This window comes from Fistularia commersonii, chromosome 22 (assembly GCF_037954325.1).
Source record: "Fistularia commersonii isolate RoL2024-O1a breed Wild chromosome 22, RoL_Fcom_v1.0, whole genome shotgun sequence".
In the NCBI taxonomy this organism is placed as follows: domain Eukaryota; kingdom Metazoa; phylum Chordata; class Actinopteri; order Syngnathiformes; family Fistulariidae; genus Fistularia; species Fistularia commersonii.
In genome coordinates this window covers 5,460,718-5,485,651 of record NC_141305.1, presented here as the reverse complement: position 1 = coordinate 5,485,651, position 24,934 = coordinate 5,460,718, and the positions used below count along the sequence as shown (strand labels likewise).

Below are 24,934 nucleotides of genomic sequence, written 5' to 3'. Positions count from 1 at the left end.
TTTGCGGTTGCTATCGGCAACACATTAGCTTTGCATCCCCGGGGTCAATCTTGATCTTGTCTTGCCTTCTTCTCGGATCAGATGGACAACATGGCCGCCGTCTGCATTTCTAGCTTACGTGAGTGTTTAAGGGGCAAAACAAGCAAACGCTGCCATTTTCTCTCAATCCAATCATCTTCAAAGTCTGTTTATGTGTTTTCCTGTTTCCTCACATTGTATTTTCCAACTGACAAATAAATGTTGAAGAGGATCCAAATTAAATTTGTACAAAATGTGTGTTTTCCCTGTTAAATAATAGAAATGGTCGACTCTGACCGCAAAAGGATGCCGATAAACAGCGGACGAATCTCAGCGAGTTGAGCTGATCGAACGAAGACAAAATCCGAATGCCGAGGTTTGTTTTTCTGTGGTTTCTGACTGTAAAATTGATACATTACATATATATTTCTAATAAATCAAGATATGCGATTTTTTTCGTGCCCGAAACCGAGGAAGCCTGTTCTTTTTTTCCCGATATTCAGCAGGGTGATTATTCTCTGGCATGGGAATATTCTGGCAGGGAAAGGGTTCAGCATAAAAAAGATATTTTACCTGTTATATGTTTGGTTCTTTTTGAGTGGAAATCAGACAAATGCACTTGGCAGGACGCCGGCCCCTGGAGGCGACTCGCCGCTCCGAAATCCTGACCCGCCGCCAACCCCGGTCTGAGCTGGACGAGCAAACTGTCGCTGGGGGAAGGACAAGTTCTGATAAATCAGCCTCCGTGTTCAAGTCGGACGATGTGCCGACATCTCTGCACAGGAAGTGACTCATCGGCAGGTCGACGTCCCGCCCTCTGACTCCTGACCGCTTTTGCCGTGCCGTCAAGCGTGTCGTGGATTTCGATCCCCTTTTCATGAAAATCCAAAGGTTATCTCTGTTTTTCGTCCGAGAAGCTTTGAATTCTGCATTTTTGTTGCTCGAAGTAATTTGGCGTTGTCCCTGTAAGTATCATTATTGACTCAGATCAATGATTTACTCCGATTCATTGACTTTCAAAGTGGTTGAAGTATTTCTGTGTCTAATGGCTGGAGAACCAAGAGAGGGTTTTCGCCTCAAACCGTTTTATAACTAAATATTAGCTAAATATTTGCAGTGTTATTTGTTCTGTTGGAGATAAAACCTTTGGATTTGAAAATTTGGATTCATGATTGTAAATTTTTCTTAACACCATTAGTTTTTTTTTGAATGGGGTTCTTATGTCATCATTTGTTCTGTTTAACAAACTGGCGGAACATGAAGGCTCTCCTTTACAAAGGAGAGGAATTGGAAATAAAAACTGTGACAAACTTTTCCATCCTTCTGTTTCTTCCTGCTGTGTTGAGAGAGTCTCTGAATGCAAGCGGGACGTCCAGAGAGGGTGGAAGGGGGTGATGAGTTGGCTGCTGGGGTGAGGAGGGAGTACGGTTGATTTGCACCGCCATCCCCAAGTGTCTGTTGGCGTCCTCCTGGTTCACAGTGACTGCGGGTCCCGGTGTTTTCCTGGTTCCGGAGACGGAGTGGGCGTGGAGCTGCACCTATAGGGGGGAGGGGGGGTTGGGGGAGTCCTGGACTAAGATGGCGGTGGGCGCACAGCGCGGCAGGAGTGGCAGCAGGCCTTGCTGTAGTACCAGTGGCTGCACAGGTTGACCTTCAGCGCCAGCAGGCAATTGGTGGAGGGCCGGTCCTGGCAGCTCTCGTCTGGGGGGTCAAAGGGCGCAGCCAGATCAGAGCAGGGCTCCATAACATCCAGCTCTAATGTCACCTCACACCGCCAGGGCGGCGCCGGAGGGTCCTGCACGCCAAACGCAAGCTCTACCTGAAACCTGCAACAACTACCAATTAGAGTGACTAAAGGCTTCACCCAGAAAAAGGTTTGACTTATTCAACCCTTAATGGCGGTGATAAAACTTTTTCAAGATGGGTTTTGGTATCGATGTTCTTCTAGTTGCCAGACAACCAATCCTCAGTCTAAGATGAGCTTTGACCAGAAAATGTTCAACCCTGAGAAAAGTTTCCGTTCTAATAATGACTGTGTTCCAGTTTAAAAATTAGCAAGGTGATTAGCAGGGTGATTAGCGAGGTGTTTATCTGTGGTTCATCTGAACGACATAACCCTGGAAGGAAATGTTCCTTGGTTCGTAGTCGATTGAACCGTGGGGAGAAAAAAAAAAAACACCTTTCAGAAAGATCAGCACCTTCATTGATCTTTTGCTTTCCCTCCTGTTGTTTCTTCATCAGATTCCTATTTCATAACAATATTTCATACATTCTTTCCTGTTATCCACAGATCTTACTAACATTTTTGTGGACGTTGTTTTCCCAGTTCATGTCTGAAAACAAAATCTCACCCTCAAACATTCTAAAATAATTCAAAAGCACCTTAAACACTGAGACATCAGCAGCCACACAAGGTAAGGTCCTCCCTGTACGCTGATGATGTTCTGATCTCTATGGATAAAGTACTAACAAATTTCCTGCCAGTTAGTAATTTAGCAGCAGCTATTGAGTGAAAACAAGGAGTTACCTGGTGGCTCAGTGGGGCAAGGCTGCAATGTGCACGTCTGTTTGGCAACCGGTTTGGTTAGCGGGTCGCAGCCTCGGACCAGCTCCCTGTCCTGGTAGCACTTAACGTCCCTCATCCTCACGCCCACGCCGCACGTCTTTGTGCACTACAGAGAGCAGAGTCCGAAGTGAAGAGCGCGCACGAGGGCTGCTCCCTGATGGTGGAGGAGAGGCGGATGGAGACTCACCTCAGACCAGGGGGTGGTGTACCACTTGAAACAGGGCCTCTCAAAGCAGGTGTGCTGGTCCTCGGGCCGGTCGTCCAGGCTACAGGCGTCCTCGTCGAAAGCCTGGAACTTCCCGCTGCTGATTCCGACGCACATGACGACCCTGTGCTTCACTCCCCGACCACAGGTTGTGTTACACTGCGGGCAGGAAACCCACGGCCAACCGTTCAGAGGGCCAAAGAGCCGGGCAGCGTCAAGGTGTTTGGCAAAACATTAAAATCGTTACAGATTCTTATCTTAAATGTTTTTAAAAGAGGAAAATTGAAAAAAAAGATGACCACTCTTCTACAAATATCTATGGGGCAAAAATGTACATGTTATTGCTCCTTTTATGATAATGATAATATTAATGATAGAAATAATAATGATAATAATAACAACACCAACAACAACAACAATAATAATAATAATAGTAATAGTAATAATAATAATAATAATAAATAAATAAATAAATAAATAATAACAATAATAATAATAATAATAATAATAATATTCTTCTTCTTTTGGCTTTTCCCGTCAGGGGTCGCCACAGCGAGTCAACTTTCTCCATCTAACCCTATTCTCTGTATCCTAATACATCCTAATAATAATAATAATATCCTAATAATAATAATAATACGTTATTTTTTTGTAAGTTACATTTTCTTAATCTCAAAAGACATTTGTTGTTTACATATATATGCATATTTATTTTAGCTTATTTTAGGGTCAAGATATGAAAAAAAAAAAATATCGCCCCCTCACCCTCTCCCAGTCCTGGCTCAGCCAGTGGGGGGCGCAGTCTCTCTCCCCACAGGGGTGGATGGCCAGGGGCTTTTCCTCCACTGAACACTGGTTCTCCGGCACCACCCGGCCCTCTGGAGCCTTGCAGTATACGTGTCGCGTCATCTTCCCTTGGCCGCACGAACCCGAACACTGGACGCACACAGGGATCAGAGGTCGTGAGTGTAGAGTGAAGGGCAATTACAGAACCTGGGAGCAGTGAAATCATCTCTCCGGGCCTTTTGTCAGTGTTCTGAAGTTCAAGAAGTTCTCACCGAACCCCCCACGCCTTCTTTATCTACAGAAATGTACACACTCACGGGTCCCCACTCGGACACGGTCCATTGGCGTTCGCACGGCGGGCCGGTGCAGTTCTTCACGCCCGGAGGTTTGGTCGACAGATCACACGGCGTCGTCTCATCGGAACAGCGCACGTCACGGGTCACCTGAGCACGCCGGCCACATTTGGCAGGACACTGGACACACACACAAACAAACGCACACTTGCATCTACTGGTTTCATGTCAATAATTCAAAAAATCCTTTTAATTTGCAATTTTTCAGAAAAAGACCATCATTTACGAGAGACCGCAGATTAGGGAAAACTGGGCTTGCGATTAGCTTCGAACTAGAATGAACTCCCGTTAAAACACAATTGAAAATCAACAAATAATCCAGGAAGTATCAGGAAACTACTGCAACTACGATTGTTCCTATAATAACAACAATAACTACTACTATTTTAACTAAGACTGCTGCTACTATCAATACTGCAACTTCAGCTATAAGTGGAGCTACTATTACGTCTACTTTTATTTATAATAATAAAAAGAGAGTCACAACAACAACAACAATAATCAGCTCCTGATTATGCATTGTGCGTTTCTGTGTGTCCATGTTTGCTTGTGTGAATTTCTCCAAGTATATTTCTCTGTGTGTGCATTTGAGCGCGGCCCACCTCGCTCCACTCGGCCACCTCCCACTGGGGCCCGCAGGCGGGGCCCCTGCACGCCCGCCGCTCCGGGGGCCTCTCCAGATCCGCCACGGTGCAGAGGTCGCTGTAGACGGACGAGTCCAGGCCGGGCGACAGCATCTTCCAGCAGCGCACCTGCCGGAACTGAAAGCCCTCACCGCACGTCTGCGAGCACTCGCTCCAGCTGCTGGCCTCCCACCTGACGGGTCACATGACACGTTCTGAGCTCAAGGGCTTTCCTGACACTCCAGATTTAAGCAAATTTAAGCAAATTTTTCTCTTTACCTCCATTTTTTTTTTTTTTGGAAAGTCATTCATTATTCTTTTTTTTTTATTAATTTAGTGTGATTTTTCGCAGCAATACAGACTATATATGTGTGTGAATGAGGGGAACTCGGGTGGAACGGTGAGGCTACAGGGAGTGGAGATCAAGAAGCTGGAGGATTTCAGGTACTTAGGGTCAACAGTCCAGAGCAACGGAGAGTGCGGAAAAGAGGTGAAGAGACGGGTCCAAGCAGGTTGGAATGGGTGGAGAAAAGTGTCAGGGGTACTATGTGATAGAAGACTATCGGCCAGAATAAAAGGAAAGGTGTACAAGACAGTGGTGAGACCAGCCATGATGTATGGACTAGAAACTGTTACAATGACCAAAAGACAGCAGGCAGAACTAGAGGTTGCAGAGATGAAGATGTTGAGGTTCTCTTTGGGAGTGACCAGGATGGATAGGATCAGGAATGAGTCTATCAGAGGAACAGCACATGTTAGATGTTTTGGAAAGAAGGTCAGAGAAGCCAGACTGAGATGGTTGGGTCATGTACAGAGAAGAGATAGTGAATATATTGGTAGACGGATGCTGGAATTGGAGCTGCCAGGCAAGAGGTCTCGAGGAAGACCAAAGAGAAGATTTATGGACGTAGTGAGAGAAGATATGAAGGTAGTTGGTGTGAGAGAGGAGGATGCAGAGAATAGGGTTAGATGGAGAAAGTTGACTCGCTGTGGCGACCCCTGACGGGAAAAGACGAAAGAAGAATAAGAAGAAGAAGAAGAAGAAGAAGAAGAAGAAGAAGAAGAAGAAGAAGAAGAAGAAGAAGAAGAAGTGTGATTTTTGTTCTTCAAAATGAATTTCTTTATCATTTTGGGATATGTTTTTCAATCATTTCTGGCTTTTCATCTGGATTCTTTTCTTTTCTTTTCTTTTTCGGATTAGTCACTGAATAGTGTCCTCTGGTTTCTGACGGCGGCGTTTGGGTCATGTGACCCGCTACCTGGGCTGACACTCCCTCCCGATGCAGAAGTCGTGGACGGGTTCGGGGCGGGTCAGCGCGTCACAGTACATGTCGTGCACCTCCACGCCGTCGTAGCGCACGCATGTGACGAATGACCTGGACACACCTGAAAGGACGAGAAACAAAGATGGTTGTCAGCATCTGGGGTGATTACTACGCTTAAGACTTCTTCCTGCTTTATTTTGTAAAACTATTTCCTGTATCCCACTTCCTGTTTGATTTCGATAGCTTGTTTCCCGTTTGACGTTTATGCGTATCTTCCGACTTACCGATGGAGCAGGTCATGCTACAGGGTTCCTGAGAAGATAACTTCCAGCGGTACATGTCGGCTGGACTCAGCTTCAGGTTCTTCTGGTTCAACCTCTGGTTCCCCCTAGTATCGCGTGCAAACACACACATTGCTGATGAACAAGAGATCATTTTTAATAATATTTCCACTGCTGTTGTTTTTTGGGCATCTCTCTGCCATGATCCTAACTTTTGTTCTCAGAACCACTTGGTTCTGCTATAATACTTGGTTCTGTTTGGAGCACCTGGTTCTGTTGGAGCGCCCCGAGGTTCTCCCGCCTTGCACGGTTTTGTTCTGGTAGAACCCGTCCCCGCTGTCGTTGCGTTTGCGGCCCAGAGTGAACTCCATGGTGTCATTGAGACCGAACGGGTCGGCCCGGTCGAAGTCGCCGATGTCCACATCGGCTGAGGAAAACAAGCCGTCTCCCTCCGTCAGCAGCTGATTGGTCGAGATGTTGATGAGCAGCTCGTCCGCTCCGAGGCGTCCGTCCAACAGGACCCGCCAGATCAGGTTCGGGGAGTTGGGCCCGGCGTCCAGGGGCCCGCCGGCTGGGGCCGTAGTGCTTCCTGTGTGGCTGCTGTTGCCCTCTGCTGGTCAGACAAACAGTCAGAGTCAAGGTGGACATAAACTTGACCGGATCCAGACAAAACCAAGTCTTTTTACCTGCAGGGAGCCATATTGGCCACCAGGGGCAGCAGTGAGCTGGGGAGAATCGATCCTTTCCGACTTTTAGGTTGGTTCTTTTTTGTATAAGCTCATTCTTAAATATGTTCTCGATTATAAAAATATCACCCTTCGTTTTTAACTTTTTCTTTGATTCTAGCTCATCTCTGCCTATTTCGAAAAACGTCTCAATTTTTCATTTCATTTTCTCCTTCACTGCAATCAATAATTAGAGTTCTAAAAACCTGAAGGTTTACTCCATCGTGTCCTTCTAGTTCTGAATAAAACGGGAAAATTCAGGACAATGGGAGGAGTATGTGTGTGTGTGCGTGTGTGTGTGTGTGTGTGTGTACATGTGCGATGGGCCGTCTTTGCTGAGGCGGTCAGAGGGAGGACATGGGGGTCGACTCATCCAGAGGCCATTATCTCTCCACATGTTTGTGATGCAGCCGCTTTTAAAAGAAAAGATAAACTGAATTTTTCATCTCCTGTCAGCTGGTTAATAATGCAGACAAGACTCCTGTCTCTTTCTCTGTCTGTCTGTCAGCGCCCCCCTCTGGTGAAGGACAGCGGTTCCAGTTCGACAAACCCCTCCCGCCCCGAAAGGGAAGACAGATGAAGATGAAGTATCCTGTTGTTAGAATTCCCACCGCCCACCTGTGAACTTGGCGGCGGAGTCCTGGTCGCAGTCAATGGCCGCCGCCTCTTCGTAGACCTCGTTGGTCTCCTGGACCTTCTGGCCCTCGGCCACCGGGTCTGACGGGCCGTGGGGGTGCGCCGGGTTGTACATGCTGCCATTGGGGGCCAGCAGCCCCCCCGTCTCCACGGAGACGTCCCCGGCCGAGGAGTCGGCGCCGGTGTAGACGGGAGGAGGCGGGACTGGAGGCAGGGAGTCTCTCAGGACGGTGAACTCGTAAGTGATGTAGGGGGTCCGACCGTTCTGGTTCCATACCTGAGAGGAGCAGAAGACCCTCAACTGGGGTTTCCCTGGAAACACTCATTCACTTAGACATCCTCCTGCCTCTTAGCTAGTCCAGGTTGTCATGGCAACAGAGTTGGTTGACTCAGGGGACCCAAGTCCTGACCCCCAGAGATACTCTAGCTACCCCTTGGTGGAACCCTGAGCTGTCCTGGCTCTACAACAGCATCCCCCGGTGGATGAGCCCGAAAACGCCTTGAACAGGGGGATCCTCATCAAAAACTCTTCCAGTGACTCCTTGTGCCATGGGGAAGCAGAAATTGCTAAGGCTAAGCCTTCTGGGGAAGAAACATATTTTGCTAACGTGATTCTAAGATCTTGTTGTCAGTTATGTCGCCAAAGATCCCAGACTGCCTCAAACTGAGAGCTTCTTTGCTGTGGTCCTTCCTCACCACCTCGGACTCATTTCTCGTACTAATGCACCGTAAATCTTCCAGTGAGTTGTCAGAGCTGAAGAAGGTCGTCGGGTGAGAGGAACATCCTCGAGAAATTAAAGTCCATACACTACGACAAGCTTATGCAACCAGGATCTCCACCTGAACGACTAAGAACCTGCACAGAAAAGACCTGAGAAACCAGATCTCCTTGACTTGATGGGTTGCTCAGCTGCAAGTGACCAGCGTGAGGACGCTCCAACGACTGAATCAGTCACGCAAAAAACATACTGGGAAAATAAATACCACATTACAAACTCAGCAGAAAATTTCTTCAAGTGGTCCTGATATTCGGGGACAAAATGGACCCAAAAAATTAGAAAAGGAACTTTTTATACTTCCCCTTTAACACTAAATGCTCTCCGTTTTTCCACCCAGTGGGGAATTGCCATGACGACCGGGAACCTAACTCTTGTCACAACCCGAGCAGACAGACACGTGGGCCGGGGCTCGCAGTAAGTACCAGGATGTTGATGGCCTGGTCGATGGGTCCCTTGACGACGATGTACTCGATGCCTGTCTCGTACACGTCCATCGGACGCCGGTACTTAAAGACGGTTCCGGCGGCGTGGAAGTTCTGCGGGCTGTCGATCTTGTAGGCGCCGTTGAAGAAGAAGTTCCCAGCCTGATCCGTCACCGCTAGGGTGCGACATCAACAGAGCAACAGGAGAGTCAAACTTTTACTCATGATTGTGATTAAATTATTATCATTCCTTTATCATTTTCATGATCATAAAAATATTGAAAACATATTTCCGGTGGAACCCACCCAGAACATCCGGGGACTTTTTCCTCTCAATGACCTGGATGTCCCAGGAGCCCTCGGGGATCTGAGTGATAAAGGAGTAACCTGCCCGGCAGGGGTCGCAGGATGAAGATTTCCTGTTTTACTGAAATTGGCAAATTTCTCCGCCGACCTTTCACTTCACATTTTCAGTGAATTTTCTTGCGGATTTTGTAAAATTCCAATTTTTCAAAAATTTTTCATTAAGAAAATAATGATCCTGTACACTCACGAGAAAAAAAAACAATGCTCAAACTATCAAAAACAATCATTAATTTAAATAACTCGTGAATAATAATCTTCCTGCGCCTTGCTTTGGAAACCCTCCCTCCTCACCCAAAGTGTTGGAAGCGCGGCGGAAGTTTCCGGTGACTCGGCTGCAGCTGCTGCCGTCGCCCTGGCAGACGCCACATTTGTCCAAGATGTTGGAGGAGAAGAGGACGCCGTCACATCCGATTGGCTGAGGAGGAAGGAAAAAGAGAAGGGGGGGAGGAAGTCGGTTAGTTACAAGGTCAGTCGATGAGTCAGTTGGGAAGTCAGTAGTAAAGTTGGTTAGTAGGTCACCAGAGTGAGTGATGACAGATTTTAAAAGACATTAAACAATAACAATAGCAAAAAAAAGGGACAACAACAGTTAAAGGATAAAAATAGATGACAAACTGCTACGCAAGGACAGTAACGTAAAGAGTAAAGTGACGTCAGTGAGTGACAGTTGCATGTAGTGGCCAGGAGTACAGAGGTGAATCCTTTATTTAGTCATTGATTTGGAAGTTAGTATGTCAGTAAATTATAAATAAGGTCCCTCAATTAGCAGATAGTAGATTCAGTTGTAAGTTTGCGTGACGTTACGTGGTCGCTTATCCTGTCAGTCAGTAGCTCAGTAGTAAACTGATAAGTTTTTCCAATTGGTCCATCAGTCTAAATCAGGGGTCGGGAACTTTTTTAACTGGGAGAGCCACAAAAGCCAAATATTTCTTGATATATTTCATCGAGAGCCATATAGTATTTATAAACGCACAAAAAATGAAATACGTCTTAATACTTTTAATGCGACCTCTGGTGCTGCATGGATTTGCTCGAAGTGCTGCTTTATATTTGATCGTTTCATCTATGCAATTTTATCATAGCATCTTAGACATACCGCAGATCCAAATGCAAATTCCTCCGTCCACGCAGCCCGGAATGCACGGTAATCATCGTCTTTTTTTTCCTTTGTCGCCTTCTTTTCCGTTACGAGGGTTGATGCGGATAAAGCAGTTGGCTATTTGATAAAATTAATTTCTTCACCTTTCCAATGACCCAGACGTGCTCGGAAGCCGATGGTTCCCGACCCGACCGACGGGTGACCCGTGAAATTTATCTTCAAAACTAATTTCTGTTTACTTTAAAATGACACAGTATTATGAAAAAATCTTCTTCTTCTTCTTTCGGCTTTTCCCTTCAGGGGTTGCCACAGCGAATCAACTTTCTCCATCTAACCCTAAAATTATTATGAAGAAATATCGCAAGTATTTTAAAATCAGTTCCAAACTGATTTTTTTTTGCTTTTTCAACTCAAAATTGTCTGGGAGCCATATGGCATCACCAGAAGAGCCATATATGTCTCGCGTTCCTGACCCCTGGTTTAAATCTATCACCTGTGCTGAAAGTGGGTGATTTAGCTAGTCAGCCAGCTAGTCCATTGGTAAGTTGTTTGTATGTCAGTCAGATGAGTCTGTTAGTTAAACAAGACGTTCTGGATTTGTCTGTCAATCGATTGGTCTGTTATGTAATCACTCAGAAAAACAAGTCAGTGATTCAACGGGTCAGTCATAAAGACAGAATTTAAGTTGATCCGTCACTATTCATGTCAGGGTGTGAAAAAATTTAGCCAGCTCTTTAGTAAGCCAGCTAGTTATTCAATGAGTCAGCTGCTTGATCATTGTCTGCCAACTTGTAAATCACTTATCAAAACACTCAGTAATACAAGTCAGTCATTGAGTTTGGTTGGTCAGTAGGTTGTATCTTTTTCTTTCTATTAAGTCAGTCCTTCAGTCCTTTCCCGAATGAAATAGTTACTGAATGAGTCAGAAAATCACTCATTACGTCATTTACTGATTTGCTAATTTTCAAACTAACTTAGCGTCGAGGAGCCTTGGTCCCTACTCCGTTTGTCCGACAATGAAAATGTAAAGAAAACGCCAGTTCGTTCGGTTTTCTGATCAGTAAATTTTCCGATCACCAACAGAAAAACTAATGTAACGATAGAGATGATTGTTTGTTTTCAGGGTAGATTCAGGTTTAACTCGGCCCGGAGGCTCTGGGGTCAGAGGTCGGATCTGAGTTTCCATCTGATTGGTCGAATAAGGAAGAGGGCGAACTCACCTCACACTTACCGTCCACGCAGACGCCGCGGTAGCTGCCGTACTTGCAGGAAGTGCCGTCGCGCGCCATCACCATCAGCTGCCTCTGGCCGTCGGTGGTGGTGCAATGCAGGTCGCAGGGGTTGCTGGAGATGTGGACGTAGTCGTCTGGTGGAGGCGGGGCAAATGTCAGAAGGTCACACTGAGGAGGAACGACACCGACCACAGAACCTGCGGGAGCTCGATGATGATGATGATGTTCAATTAAAAACAAAACAAAGGAGTCCTTTCAATAAACAAGAAGAAAAATGCTGGTTATTTTTATGAAAAATAAACACATTTTGCAGATCGAAATCAGTTTTATATATATATATGTTTTGTGGTGAGGTTCCCTGAGGGTTCTCTTGTGGTTCTTGTACCAGGATACAAGGGCTTCCATTGGTAGTTCCTCCCGTTGTAGAGCTGTGAGTTGAAGGACCAGCACTGCTCGTCCCTGAAGCTCCTCCCGGCAGAAGGACACTCCTGCATCGCAAAGAGGGAGTGAATGAAGCGTCACTTCTGTAGGCGCTGGCTGCCTCCGGAGGGCGCCGGACACGAGCCTGACTCACTTTGGTATTGCAGAGGTGGTACTTCTTGGAGGTTCCCGTGCACGTCATGTTGTCCTTTCCAGCTGACACTTTCTTTCTTTGGCCAGAAGAGGAATATTTTGGGAAGCAAAGGCGGGGAAATAAAATCAATTTTGCCTCATCTGTCAGCAGCTGCTCAAATCATACTCAAGGATGTTTTGCGGGATTTCAAGCAGGTAATTTGGAGGTTGGATGTTGTTTGCATTGCATGTTTGCATTACATTTATTTATTCATAAATGCTCAGTGAATAGTCTCAAGTTGCTTGAGCTTCAAATTGGGCATTTTTCAAACAAAGTGTTGAGTTTTATAAGAACGACTAATGTCAATCTCACGGCGTTGTCCTAATGTATTTGACAGCAGCATCACTGTGGCACAAAGGGGTTTGTTATTTCTGGATGTCAATCGACAGGGACCGAATAAGATTAATTATCGGTATGGTATTGGTACTGACGATCACTCGATGTGGCCACTAGGAGGTGTGATGAGAAACAGCCAATCAATCAACCTGGAGATACCAAATATTCATTAATCTTAAAATATTAACCCTTGTGTTGTCTTGCGGGTCAAAAGTCACCCACTACAATGTTTAGCTGTAGAAAAAAAAACACCTTAACCTATTTTTTTCCAACTTGAAATTTTAAGACATTTCCTAAACAGACCCCATAATTAGAAAAAGTGATACTTCTTTTTTGTTTATGTTTCCATGTGGGCTGTACACCAATAGGGTACAAAGATTGTCTTATATGGGTCATTTTCGACCCATAGGACAAGGGGAGTAAACACAATATTAAGATCGCACGAGGGTTAAATCAATAGTGAGGAAAAATATTTGTCATTTCATTTTCATAAAGTATATTGCCCTTTGAATTTCCAGAATATAATTGTTAAACATATATGACTTGAGTTGCTCGTTCGTCCTGTTTTTGGTGTAAACCTTTTCCTGTCAGCTATTCCCTTCAGCTCTGCATCCTCTTCTGTCTCACCGATTAACTTCCTGTCCTCTTTCACCCCATCCATTAAATTTTCATCCACCCGTCCCCTGCTCTTACTACAGATCTACTGCTCCAAACGCCAAATTCCACGGAGATTCCTGTCTAACCTCATCAATCAGCTAGTATATAAAAGGATTTTGACTAATTTCACTCATTTTAAACTTTTTAAAGCCATTTTTGCTGTTTGTCATCAGCTGATTCCTTCATGAGTTTCGAGGTTTAATTAAGTGTTTGTTTAATTAATTTTCCAGTTTTTAAAAGAGTTTCTTGTTATTTATTATATTTTTGCCCTGTTTTCTAAATTCAGATGTGTGTTAAGAGAATTTTATCATGACTTTTGGGAGCAAGTGTCTGCCTGTGTGTATGTGTGTGTGTGTGCGTGCGTGCGTGTGTGGTCGTGTGTTTTAGTGCCCATATCAGTGTGTATGTTATAGGGTGTATGTTGTATTTTTATGTCTATTTTAGTTTGTATTCATGTGTGTGAGTGTGGGAGAGTGTCTGTGCATACTTATTTATGTGTTTGTATGTGAATGTTTGTAATTACATGTGTTTGTGTATGTGTGTGTGTGTGTGTGTGTGTGTGTGTGTGTGTGTGGGCCAACTGACCTCTGTTTCAGGCAATGTCTCTCCTGTGACATCACGCCCCCACCACAAGTCCGGGTGCACGCCGTCCACTTGGCCCACTCCCCCCACCAGTAGGTTGTCACCTCCAGCGCATCCTCCAGACTGTTGGAGGCCACGCCCTCTTCCTGGACACACACACACACACACACACACACAATCACTTCACAAGGGTTTACGAAACACTGTTTCTGCCTCATCAGAAACTATAAATATAATATTGGATTTATATGTCAGGATACGTATGGACACTTCAGTGGATACACTGGATGTGAAAGCTAAGTGGGAACTGGAATCTAATGCTGTGATTGCTGATGGAGAATGGGAGAGTTCTTGGATGCCCTGGCAAAAATGTTTAAGCAGCCCAACCTGGAGGGAGTTCAGCTGGAAGTTAAGAATAAGATATTTTAAAACTCCCTTGATAATAGCTTCTTATGATAGTAACTGTTCCCCCCAGTGTTGGAGGGGCTGTGGCATAACGGGGGACTCTTCTCACATTTTCTTGGACTGCCCTAAACTGATGAAATTCTGGGAAGAGGTTAAAAAAAAACAAATGAGTGAGATTTTAAAATTAAACAGACCAATTGATCCACAGCAATTTATTATGGGTACAGCATCAACAAGTGATTTAAGGAAAAACCAGGTGTTTTTGCTCAGAGTTCTTCTATTAATTACACATAAAATGATCACAGTAAACTGGCTCAAACCCCACCCACCTACCCTGGACCAGTGGCGTCAAAGGCTTAAGGATGTAAATCCATGGAACACATAACAGCAAACCTACGACTTCAGACAGACCTATATCTTGACAAATGGGCACCCATCAAAAAATATTCTAAGTCGAGGATATTATCTCTATTTGACTGAGTTAGATGTTGGCTTTTTTTTTTTTTCGCTTGCTATTGAGGAAATAAGTGAATTGCTAAATGAACGGTAGAAATAATTATACCTATAAAGAATATTGTATAATGTCTATCTTGTCATGAGGTTTTGTAAGAATGTGTGTGACTCTGTCAAGGAACTTGTTCTAATAAATGTTCAAAAAAAAAAAAAAAAAAAAAAATCACAATCCCGATAAGATTCGCCTTTCCCTCATAAAGACCGCCCCCACCTCCTTCTTCTACCCGCACCTCTTTCCAGAGAGATGGTTCTTTGTGCCGGCCTGGATCGGCTATTCCGTCTTCTCAGAGGACGCGGCGTCAGTCTCGTGTTTTACTGTGAAAATCCAGCAAACGCCTCGGTGGTTTTTACAACCGCTCATCATCACAGACTGAAAACCCATGAGACCGTTCCTGGCTCCGAACGAGTCCAGGTGTCCTCAAGTCGACCCTACTCTGAGGGTTCCGCCCATTTGCGCACCCGGAGGAGACAAGCTTTTTCACACTATCATTGACTCTTTCCTGTGGGATTTGTCCGGCTCATCCGAGCTGGATTCTCTCCCTGAAGCTGAGCGGAGGCAAAAGTATCAACGCCGAGCTCAAAACCGGCCAGACAAAGAGGATTGTCTAAAATTAGGGGTCCTGTTGAAAAGTATTAAGGTCAATTCCAGGGGACCCAGGAATGAACCCTGGGGGACACCATGAGGTATCAGCCCGGCTGAAGGGCTTAGACGTCCAAAACCGATACCCTGCATGTGAATAACAGCCGGTATTGTTGTTAGCCTTAAAATGGCAACAACTAAAAGCAGCTATGACTTGGTTCAACTTGTTTTGTTTTGACCCTTCATGTTTTTAATCAGCTTTGGGTCCAGATGGTGCGAAGCAGCTCCAGTGTACACGTTGGCTAAAAAGGCTCGAGGTACCGTTCGAGTTGGCTCAGCGTGAGGCAGTTTGAGTTCCAACTCTGTTAACGGGAGTGTTTTCAGCAAAGAAAAGTCATATTTCTGCTAGATTGACGAAACTGCATTTCGTTGCCTTGTACATGTGTAATGATGACAAAGTTGAATCTAATCTAAAACTGTTTGTTATGTCGCTTACCTGTAGCTCCCTGGTGGACAGGTTCCCCAGGGACACTGCCAGGGTGAGGAAGCCCAGGAGGACCAGGCCCGTCTCCCCACACCAGTCCAACGATCTCGATCTCATCCTGGCCAATCACAGACGGAGGGGATGGGGGGGGTGACTGGAAAAAAACGGTAAACATGCAGCTCAGCTCACGATATATCGGAGTAAATATCAACTTGACATGATATTTGTCAGACCTTTGTCATTAAACCTGATGTCAATCAATACAATACAAGCCAATGAAGAAAGGAGCCTCTAGTGGTTTGAAGTCTCTATAATAATCGGAGCACACCGTCTAGTGTCGCCTGTAAGGAAATACATTTCCTGTATGAGAAGCCAATGTTTTGAAACACGACTGTTGACACAAGCGGCTGAATAGAAGGCCAGAGCAAGTTAGCTCACTTGAAGTTTACCGAAGTTTCCTCAACAAAATCCACATTTTCAGCTACGCTCACAATTACCGCCAACGCGGGTCATCGTGCACATTTGTCTGAGCGCGATATGAATCGAACACGTGTTTGTTTTTTTCTTTTTTAAACGCACGCACCCGTCGGGTCCGTCAACCCCAACACATGTAAACAGCACGCAAAGTGTTTATAAAGCTGCCGCCTGAATTGCATTGAAAGCGCCGTCCCGGGGGCTCACAGGGATGTTCTGCGTTACCGCGTCAGGTAAATCTGTGTTTGTGTCTCTAAACACCCGGCGGGGGCGTGGAGGTGGGCGGGGGGGGGAGGCACACCGGGGCGAGCTCTTTCTCAAACGAAGTCGTCTCACGCCAGCGCTGCGGGTATTTTAATGTGCTGGCAGGAGGAGGGCTGACAGGCCGCTGAGAGGCCGCAGGTGCTGGAGACGGGAGTTGGACGGCAGAGCGGCGAGTGGCCCCGGCTAGCTGGAAGGACGGAGGTAAGTTTCCTGGAGCTTTTACACAGGTAGGCCTTTGTTTGGGTGGAGGGAGACAAGGTGGGGGCAGGAGAGGTGGTGGTGGTGGGGGGGGGTCTGAATGTAAAGGCTGAATCGGGGGGAAGGAGGTGCTAAGGACCCACCCGGTGGCCTCAGGGCTTTGGGATGCTTCTGACCTCGACTTGGTCAGCGCTGTCAGGGAACAGCAGAATCTTTCAGGTGGAAATGTTACGGGAGTAAAAAGTCGAAATGATCTCCGAAGGTTCACGCATGTGTGGAATTTTCTGTTCGCCGATGGTTTACGCTGATGAAAGTAAAACGCAGTGAGTCAGCTGGGAAACACGAGCCGGTATGATCTCGCAGGGATGACCGCAGCGTTCTAGCCACCATCGTCTGCAACGTCGCCGTGGAAACGAGAGATGAGTAACCAGGATTCCTCCATAAACGATGGAAACATTAACTTGTCACTCAGAAAGTGGGTAACATCAGCCGGTGTTTCGTGATGCTTTCATCTCCTGGTGATAAAGTTGTCTTTTTAAACCACCAGACATTGTTCATCACCGCAAGACGCTGTTGATCTGGGGACACGGAAATAGCTTTATACTGACATTGCACAAACCAGGAAATTACTTCCTCCACCTTTTTCTACGAGGGTTAAGAGGAATAAAATTTCTTAAATGTGTAATTTGTGGTAAATGTCAAGATTTGCTGCCGTTTTCGTTGTCGTGACTTTGATTCCCGATGGAACTTCAACCGACTGACAATTAAATCCAGCGGGACTATTTCTGCAGCTCCCTCTGCTTCCAGTAATTTCATGGCTGAAAACCAACCCCAGTGCATACATCACATTTTGCGGAGGAAAAAAAAAAAAAAAAAAAAGCGACGGAATCTGGAATTTTTAGGCCCCAAAAAAACCTCGAAGAGAAAACACGGCATGGAAGCTGCAGCGTTAGAAGGAGCAGGAGCTGGAGGCTCCTCGCTGCACATATGCACACACACACATACACGCGTATACGTACACACACACACACACACACACACACACACAAACACACTCAAGACTTCTAGGAAAGAGCTCCCAGGACGCCCCGGGTCCTCAAGTCCAGTTCGGCAGCCTTGTTCAAATAAGCAAACAGCTCGTCTCGCCCTGTTTGCAGTCTGGCTTTCTCTGGCACTAAACACCGGTGACAGGTGTCTTAAAGCAGGCGCAGCAGCACCTGGACTTCATTATCCAACCAGACACAGCTGGAGCACGGCCAGCTGCCAAACACACACACACACACACACACACACACACACAAAGGGGAGACCGACACTCAGACACGCTACACGTGCGTACACACTCGCCCAGTGTCGTAACCGGCTGCACGCGCTCATGCGAATGTTGGGAACTGTGTGCGCATCCAGGTATGAAAATGAGACGCGTGCGGGCATGCACACACACACACACACACACACACACACACACACACACACACACGCAGAGCCTTACTTTCAGTTTTGTTCACACAGGCTTTCTTTGCTGCAGATATAAAGAAAAGTTGAAATAACAAGATTGGAGTCATTTTGGGTTTGTTTAAAGTCTAAACTGATTCTGACGTTTTGTCTTTTTCTCCAGACAATCTGAATGTTCTTTTGTCATTTTTTAAGGAGGGAAAAAGGTCACAGAACCTTCCTCTTCATCTCTCACGGCGGAGAGAGCTTCATTATAGTCGACTCCTGGTAGCTAAACGCTATAAGCTGCTAATCATATGAGCTCATGTAGTGTCAGCCACTGTGTTTGGTTAACACAGAACAAAACTGTGCTAAAAAGGTCAGAGGTCAGAACAGTTGATCCAGTTCAAGCTAAGTCACCATGTTCTCTCTGTGTCTGCCTGGATCCTCTCTGCAGGTTCTAGCCATATTCTCACACATGCGTTCTCTCTGGGTCCTCCATCTTCCTCCCAGATTTCAAAAACAATCATTAGGTGCGTTAAAGACTAGATTTGTCCATAGGTATGACCTCGAGGGTGAATTCTTAGATGTGATGACTGACAGCTGACCTGTCCAGGTTAAACACCTCCCCTCGCCTAGTCCTAGTTGGGCTATCAAGCAAGTCTTCTGAACGGAGCATTAACTTTCTCCATGAAAAATAGGGACGTTTTCCAACAACCCCCCTTTCTAACCCCTCACCCTCACACACACTGGACATCTCCCTCTGTAAAAGGACACACTTTGGCCTCGTAGTCTGCTTGCTATTACTGTGTGGACATGTGAGAACCAATTCCTGAGCGCACAACCCGCCTTGACAAGGTCGCTGGAAGTGCGCTGGTCATTAGCGTTCCTCGCTGTGGGTTCAGCAGCCGCGCTAGTCACATGGGGTTAGTGCCAGCAAACCGGAAGTGACCACGAGGCGGCCAAACACCCGGAAGCTGACAAAACAATCGAAAGTTAAAAAATGTATCAAATGACGCTGCATATTCCGAGGATTCAACCTTAATCCCTCCCTGACAGTGGTGGCTCAGAACAATAACGGGTCTTGACCTCACCAAAACAGACAAAGCTGGGACAGATGTGCTGGTAAAACCACCTGAGGTCAGATATCAATACATTCAACCAAACCATTCAGGTTACAAAGTAAGAGACTTGAAGTTGGGAGGCAACTACCATAATTTCTGGACTATTGAGCGCACCTCAATATAAGCCGCACCGGCTGGCTAGCCGATCGCTATCTTTGGCTTCCTCCTGCGCACTAAAACCGTCAAAGTCGTCTTCTTCGGTGTCGGAGTTGAACGGACTCGGAATTTCCCGGTCATTTCATCGGTCCGATGTGACGAGGATAAACGTGTTAGCGGCGTGAAGCTCGTTAGCGCCCCCCCACCCAAAAAAAGTCCATATATTAGCCGCATCGTTGTTTACGCGCAAAAAGTCGCGGCTTATCGTCCGGAAATTACGGTAAATAAAATGAAAGTATAATAATGATTAATGATAACACCTTTCAAGTCAGAAACTGCAAAGAGAAATGTCAAAACAAATTTTAAAATTTTCTCAATGCTTGAAAAAGACTGTTTTTAACTGATGTAAATAGAGTACTGGAAAATGTCTTTGGAATTTACAACAATCTGCAGCTTCTGTTTAAATGACTGTAAAAATTGTGTTGATACAGATTAAAAATACATGATGAAGTCCCTGCATGCGGTCTGATTCCAGGGAAGGGAAAACAAAACTCCTGCATCTTTCGTCACCTTTGCACGGGTCTCCCCGTCTCACACATGTACACGCGCAAACACACACACATGCATTCAGACAAAAACACACACACACACACACACACACACACACACAATACAATCTGGCCCGTTGCCTCTAACCCACCCAGACAGGGTCTTCCTCCTCCTCCTCCTCCTTCCTCCTCCCCTCTGCTGGGCAGCATGAAGAACTAAAGTAAACACAGCCGCCCTCGTCTCTCCTGACCCCCAACCCCCCACCCACCTCTTCCCCCGCTCCCCCTACTCTGACGCCCCCCCGGGGCCCCTCGCTTCACTGTCCTGTTTTTGCAGCGCTGGCAGGCGGAGCAGACAGACAGCGGTTTGTCCCCCCGGGGAGGCGGGACTGGAGTCTGACCGATACATCGGGCCGATACGTGGCCGCGGACGGGTCTGACGTTCTACGGGAACCAAACGGTTCCGCGCAGAACATTTTTACCGCCGTGTCTGAACTAGCGCGGACCCCAAGACGCACAAGGTATTAACAGTGAGATTAATCATGTTTGAAATGTTTGTGTGAGTCAGGGGGAGTGACAGGAGTTGACGCAGGACAGCAGACCCGGAGACGCGGGTTCTGCAGCTTCAATAAATTTGGGGGGAAATGGCTGGAACTTGATGGGGAGAGGGATACTTCTGAAGGAACGTTCATGGAATCTAAAACAAAATAAAGATAGCGCCGCCAAGAAGGAACATTGGCAGAATTATGGCAGCACAGAAGAGCAGTTACAGCTCTGAAACACTGGGTGGCGGAGCGCTCTGTACGGAGGTCCTGCAGGACTTGCAGCTGAAACAGCTTCCGGTTGAGCCTGATAAATATTGGAAATGACAGATTTGGAAATCTAATCTAGTCGAAACAGAGAAACTAACCGGTCTATCTAGTCAGGTTGTCACACAGTTAAACTCCCTTTAGAATCTGCTTTGTTTCCTTGACTTCATCCTGACACAAAACTCAGGTGTTTCTTTTAACATTGCTTTTTTTTTGTTAACATGGCTGCTAATGCTAACATGGCTGAGTTTCTCACATCTACACACATTTTTTCGTGAACCATTTCGGAGGCTACCGCGCTGGGAAATAGGGGTGAATCATGGCGATTAGCATGTAGGGAAAATGATACAGTTGGATCCAATCACACCAAATGTATGTTTATCGCATGGCTTTCAAGGACAAAACAAAAGGAAACTTTTGACTCTGACATTGATTTGACGCTAAGGTTAAAATCAGTTGTTGTCAGGATGCTAACCCTTAGCCTCACTGAGATGTCTGCAAGCTGTTGCTTGTTTGGCTACAAAAGTAATGCTAATGGCAAAGCGCCGACTGGACCACAGGATAGATGCTAACATCTGCAGCTAGCCCGATTGTGTAAATACTAGCAAATCGACACAAGCCGCTGTTTCTCCGTAAGTTGTATGCCTGTGGTTCTACTCCCTACAGTCCAGGGATAATTATTTACACTGGTCAGCTTAGCATTCGCAAAATGTGCAAACGTGCAAAATTGTGAAGCAGAAGTTGCTTGATGTGATGCTTTAAATTAGTGTCAAGCTAAGTTATGGAGGAGTGCGTCTGAGTGTGTTAGTGTCTGTCTGTGAGTGTGTGTGTGTGTGTGTGTCTACTGTTAGCAGGCAGACTCTTCCTCTTCGTCTCCCGAGCCAGAATCTCTCCTCTCGGCAGCAGCAACTTCCCAAGAACTCGGGCAAAGTGGAAACTGGATCCGAGCCTGTCGGAGCCCCGTGTTCTTGAGGACAGACCGAGAGACAAGACACATAAAGACGAGCGGGGGGGGGAGGAAGAGGAGCGATGAGGAGCAGAGAGGGGCAGTCTGAGAAGCCAAGGGGAGGTCAACTGAGTTTAGTTGCCCCCGGGACAAAGGCGGGCCGGGATGGGTTGCTCACACTTGAACTCTGACCCATTTATTGAGTCGCTCGGCGGGGCCGGTTTTCCCAGGATCACCAACAGTTCATCTGCATCCCCTTCGCTGGGAAATTAAATAACTATCAAGCAGACTTTTGTTCTATCTGTAAATGACGTCATGGCTGGAGACGTCATGTACATTCAGGATGACAAATGTGTTTGTATTTGAATTTGGTAGATATTTTGAGAACATTTAAGTAACATGGCAGGGACTGCGCTTACAGCAGTGGAGCAGCTCCACATTGCAGAGGGGTCAGTGTATCAGTCATATGAGGGGAGGGGAGGTTGGTTTATTGTCACTGGATAACATAGGCTTCTTTCGCAAAACCTAAGTTTTGAAATCAACTGGGAAGTAAGCGTGAGGCTCTGGTCAGAAAAAACTTGAAGAGGAGGCTCTCGAGTCCCTTTTCGACTCCTATGTCTATGCTGCAAGAAAGGGTCTGGAATCAAGTTCATTTTGCTGAACTGTCATGAAGTTTCTCACAAAGTCAAGCTGGAAGACACTCTGCTGCTTCAATAACCGTGGCCACTTCTTGAATTTTCAAAATTTACTGTTTTCTCCAGTTTTTCTGAGCTAGTTTTGTCTGACGCGAAGAAGAATTTAGATTTGTTTTACAAACCGAATTTGATTGGAAACAATTTGGAATTGGATCATACCAGGATGACTGACAACAGTTCAGCAAAGTCAGTGATATAGCCGAACAATTGCAGCACCTTTCCTCAAGCCTTGGTATCAGAAGGTCAAGTGGAAGTCCCTCGATCTACAAAAAGACCTGCAAGATACCATAATGGCCATCTGAATTGTGATCCGTAAAAGGTGATGTCACTGCTCCACTTTATAGCTAGCTGACAAACTACTCCACCAACAAAGCACTCACTACATCCCAGACGATACTGGCAATAATATGTGTGTTTGAGTGCATCTGTTATCCAAGATGTTCATTCACCTTATATTTGTAAAACAGGACAAGCTGCAAATGTTAGCATCAATTTTTGTGGCACGGTTGCGTCATCGAAATTAGCTCGTAGTCCTTTATTTGTGTTTTTAGGAGGGAAGATGGGACACCAACGGGAACCGAAGCACGGAACACGACACCAAAGAGCCAAGGCATGGGAATGTGATACAAGGTCACGCTCACATGTGATTATCTGAACTCAAGAGATGCATGATTGAAACAGTGTTAAGTTGTGCGGAACACATGATTTATTTAACCCTCATATTACGTTAAGGGTCAATTTGACCCATTGGGTCAATGGATGAAATGGGTCAAATTGACCCTTAACATAATATGAGGGTTAAGGAAGTATTGCTACTCCTGACCTAGCTTATTACTATTGCTACAGATTCAGTGATTAGGGATTAATTGAATAAATGAGACAGTTGTCACATTTTTCAAAATAAGGTGGTATTTGAGGGGAATACTTTTGATGTGGAGTTCCTCTGGGTTCTGTCTTGGGGCCTCTTCTGTTGCCTCTCAGACATCGGGGTCAGCCGTTGCCGCTGCAACTTTGGGATAAAACTAACCAGTATGAATGGATGTTTGGTGTTACTTGACATGCTGGCCTAGATTTCAGTTCGACCAGCTGGAGGTGTCACAGTCACACCTGTGGTTAGGATTAAGCCGATGTTCTCATCTGGACAGCTGTTGCACACGTTTTATTTTTATCCTTAAGCCTCGCTGCTCTGTCCTGCCTGCAGCTCCTTCTAGACCTACAGCACCCCCAACCCCCTTGAGCACTGAACCTAACCCCCACCCCTACCACGTCTGTCCCACCAGCGCCATCCCTCCACTCGCCTCCCATCAAGTTCATTTCTAAATTCTTCAGTTCACCTCTGCTGCCTCTGGAGGCCTCATCCTTCCTGCCGCCCTCAACAAACCCCATCCATTACCCCTTACCTTAAGGAAGTCTTTCCCTCGCAACCTCCCTCAAGAAACTTCCTGGGACACATCCTCACCCATCAGCTTCCAAGAACAGCTGATAATCTACACATGTATTTGTAGGATATTGAGTACTGCGTGTACTCCAAAGTAAACATGGCAGGTTTACTCACTTTTTTAGCTTGATGCCCAGATTACGAGCAGCCGAAGCTGATTTGGGCCGGTCACGGATGCACTTGCACCATGTACATGGAGCATACCGCCTGATTCTGCAGCAGCAGCCGCTTCACAGTATTTTTTACCCCCGTTAAGGACCAGAGGGTGAAACTCAGCAGGCAGGAAGTGGGGAGGTTTTATCCTGTAATTCTCTGCAACAGTTTACAGCCACAAAAACCAGAATCCACAGCTTTGACAAGTAGCGCTGGCACACATGGTGGATTCAACCTCTTACACACACCCACACCCACACACACACACATACGCACACATATACACATACACATTTCCCATCAGCTGACAAGTTTCCAGACTAGCTCTAGCCTCCACAGTCACACACAGACACACAGGCAGACACGCACACACACAAGTCTGAGGGCGAGTCAGCATAATTTTGTGGATTTGTTTTGGTCTGGTGCAAAACAGAATCTGGCGTGCCTCGTAAACACACACACACACACACACACAAACACAGGGGAACATGCACACACACTAAATCATAAAATACACAGCAGGATACACTTAACAGAAACTTTGCCAGTCTTACATACAAACACACACATGCACATGTGTGCATACACACACACGCACACACACACACACACACACACACACACACACACACACACTAAGGAGGTTTAAAGCATTCAGCCACTCACCTCCCCTCCAGCAGTCCAAGGGCGTCTCAGGCTGACTTGAGGATGCCGCTCACTGTGAGCGTGTGTGTGTGTGTGTGTGTGTGTGTGTGTGTGTGTGTGTTAGCGTGCCAGCGACAGCGGTGGTGTGTTGTGGTGTGTCGTTGAGCTCTGCTGTCGCTGTGGAGTGAAGAGGGAGAGACAGAGAGAGGGAGAAAGAGAGAAAGAAAGAGGGAGGGAGGGAGGTAAGGTGTGCTCTCCCTGCATCCCTCTTCCTCCTCCTCCTCCTCCTCAGCAGGGAGGAGAAGGTGGGAGGATCAGAGGAGATATGGAGGGAAAAGAAAACAGAAGCCACCATGCAGGACGATTCCTCTGGAGTCCAAGCGGTGCTGGCTAATCCTCCCGAGGACGTGAAGAATCCGGACAAACAAACAAACCCCCCACCACCACCACCTTTCGTCCCCGCCGAAGCGGTTGACATGGTGATGACAGCCAATCGGAGCGGGACAGATAGGAGACGGTTTCCCACAGTGCTCTCCTCCCACGGGTCCTTCGGACAGAGCTGAAACACCAGCTCCCGGAAGGAA

General features: G+C 46.3%; 1 protein-coding gene across 2 annotated transcripts; it reads right to left on the bottom strand.

Annotated features, from left to right (window-relative positions):
• Positions 1-1,470: 1,470 nt before the first annotated feature.
• Positions 1,471-24,447, bottom strand: ttc16 (tetratricopeptide repeat domain 16). Of its 2 annotated transcripts, XM_086169419.1 has the most exons (19): positions 24,372-24,447; positions 15,539-15,680; positions 13,548-13,690; positions 11,931-12,006; positions 11,742-11,844; positions 11,345-11,490; positions 9,317-9,440; positions 8,966-9,046; positions 8,660-8,835; positions 7,441-7,735; positions 6,365-6,707; positions 6,101-6,204; positions 5,811-5,937; positions 4,531-4,744; positions 3,893-4,048; positions 3,555-3,725; positions 2,772-2,948; positions 2,546-2,690; positions 1,471-1,719 (listed from the first exon to the last, which is right to left on the bottom strand). In XM_086169419.1, the coding sequence occupies exons 2-19, from the start codon at positions 15,641-15,643 to the stop codon at positions 1,592-1,594; spliced, it is 2,814 nt and encodes a 937-aa protein (XP_086025545.1). In that variant the 5' UTR covers positions 15,644-15,680; positions 24,372-24,447; the 3' UTR covers positions 1,471-1,591. The 2 variants fall into 2 exon arrangements, with proteins under 2 accessions (XP_086025545.1, XP_086025543.1); XM_086169417.1 differs by lacking the exon at positions 24,372-24,447 and having other exon boundaries at positions 15,539-17,342.
• Between the last annotated feature and the right edge of the window lie 487 nt (positions 24,448-24,934).

What these genes read in the sequence shown, in the direction of transcription:
- ttc16 (XM_086169419.1), bottom strand. Translation starts at nt 15,643, where the DNA reads ATGAGATCGAGATCGTTGGACTGGTGTGGGGAGACGGGCCTGGTCCTC. An exon ending in ATGGAAGCCCTTGTATCCTG is followed by an intron (nt 11,491 to 11,741) that starts GTACAAGAACCA and finishes CGCCTCCACCAG; the next exon opens with ACGACTACGTCCACATCTCC. An exon ending in CCGTGTCCGAGTGGGGACCC is followed by an intron (nt 3,726 to 3,892) that starts GTGAGTGTGTAC and finishes GTGTGCGTCCAG; the next exon opens with TGTTCGGGTTCGTGCGGCCA.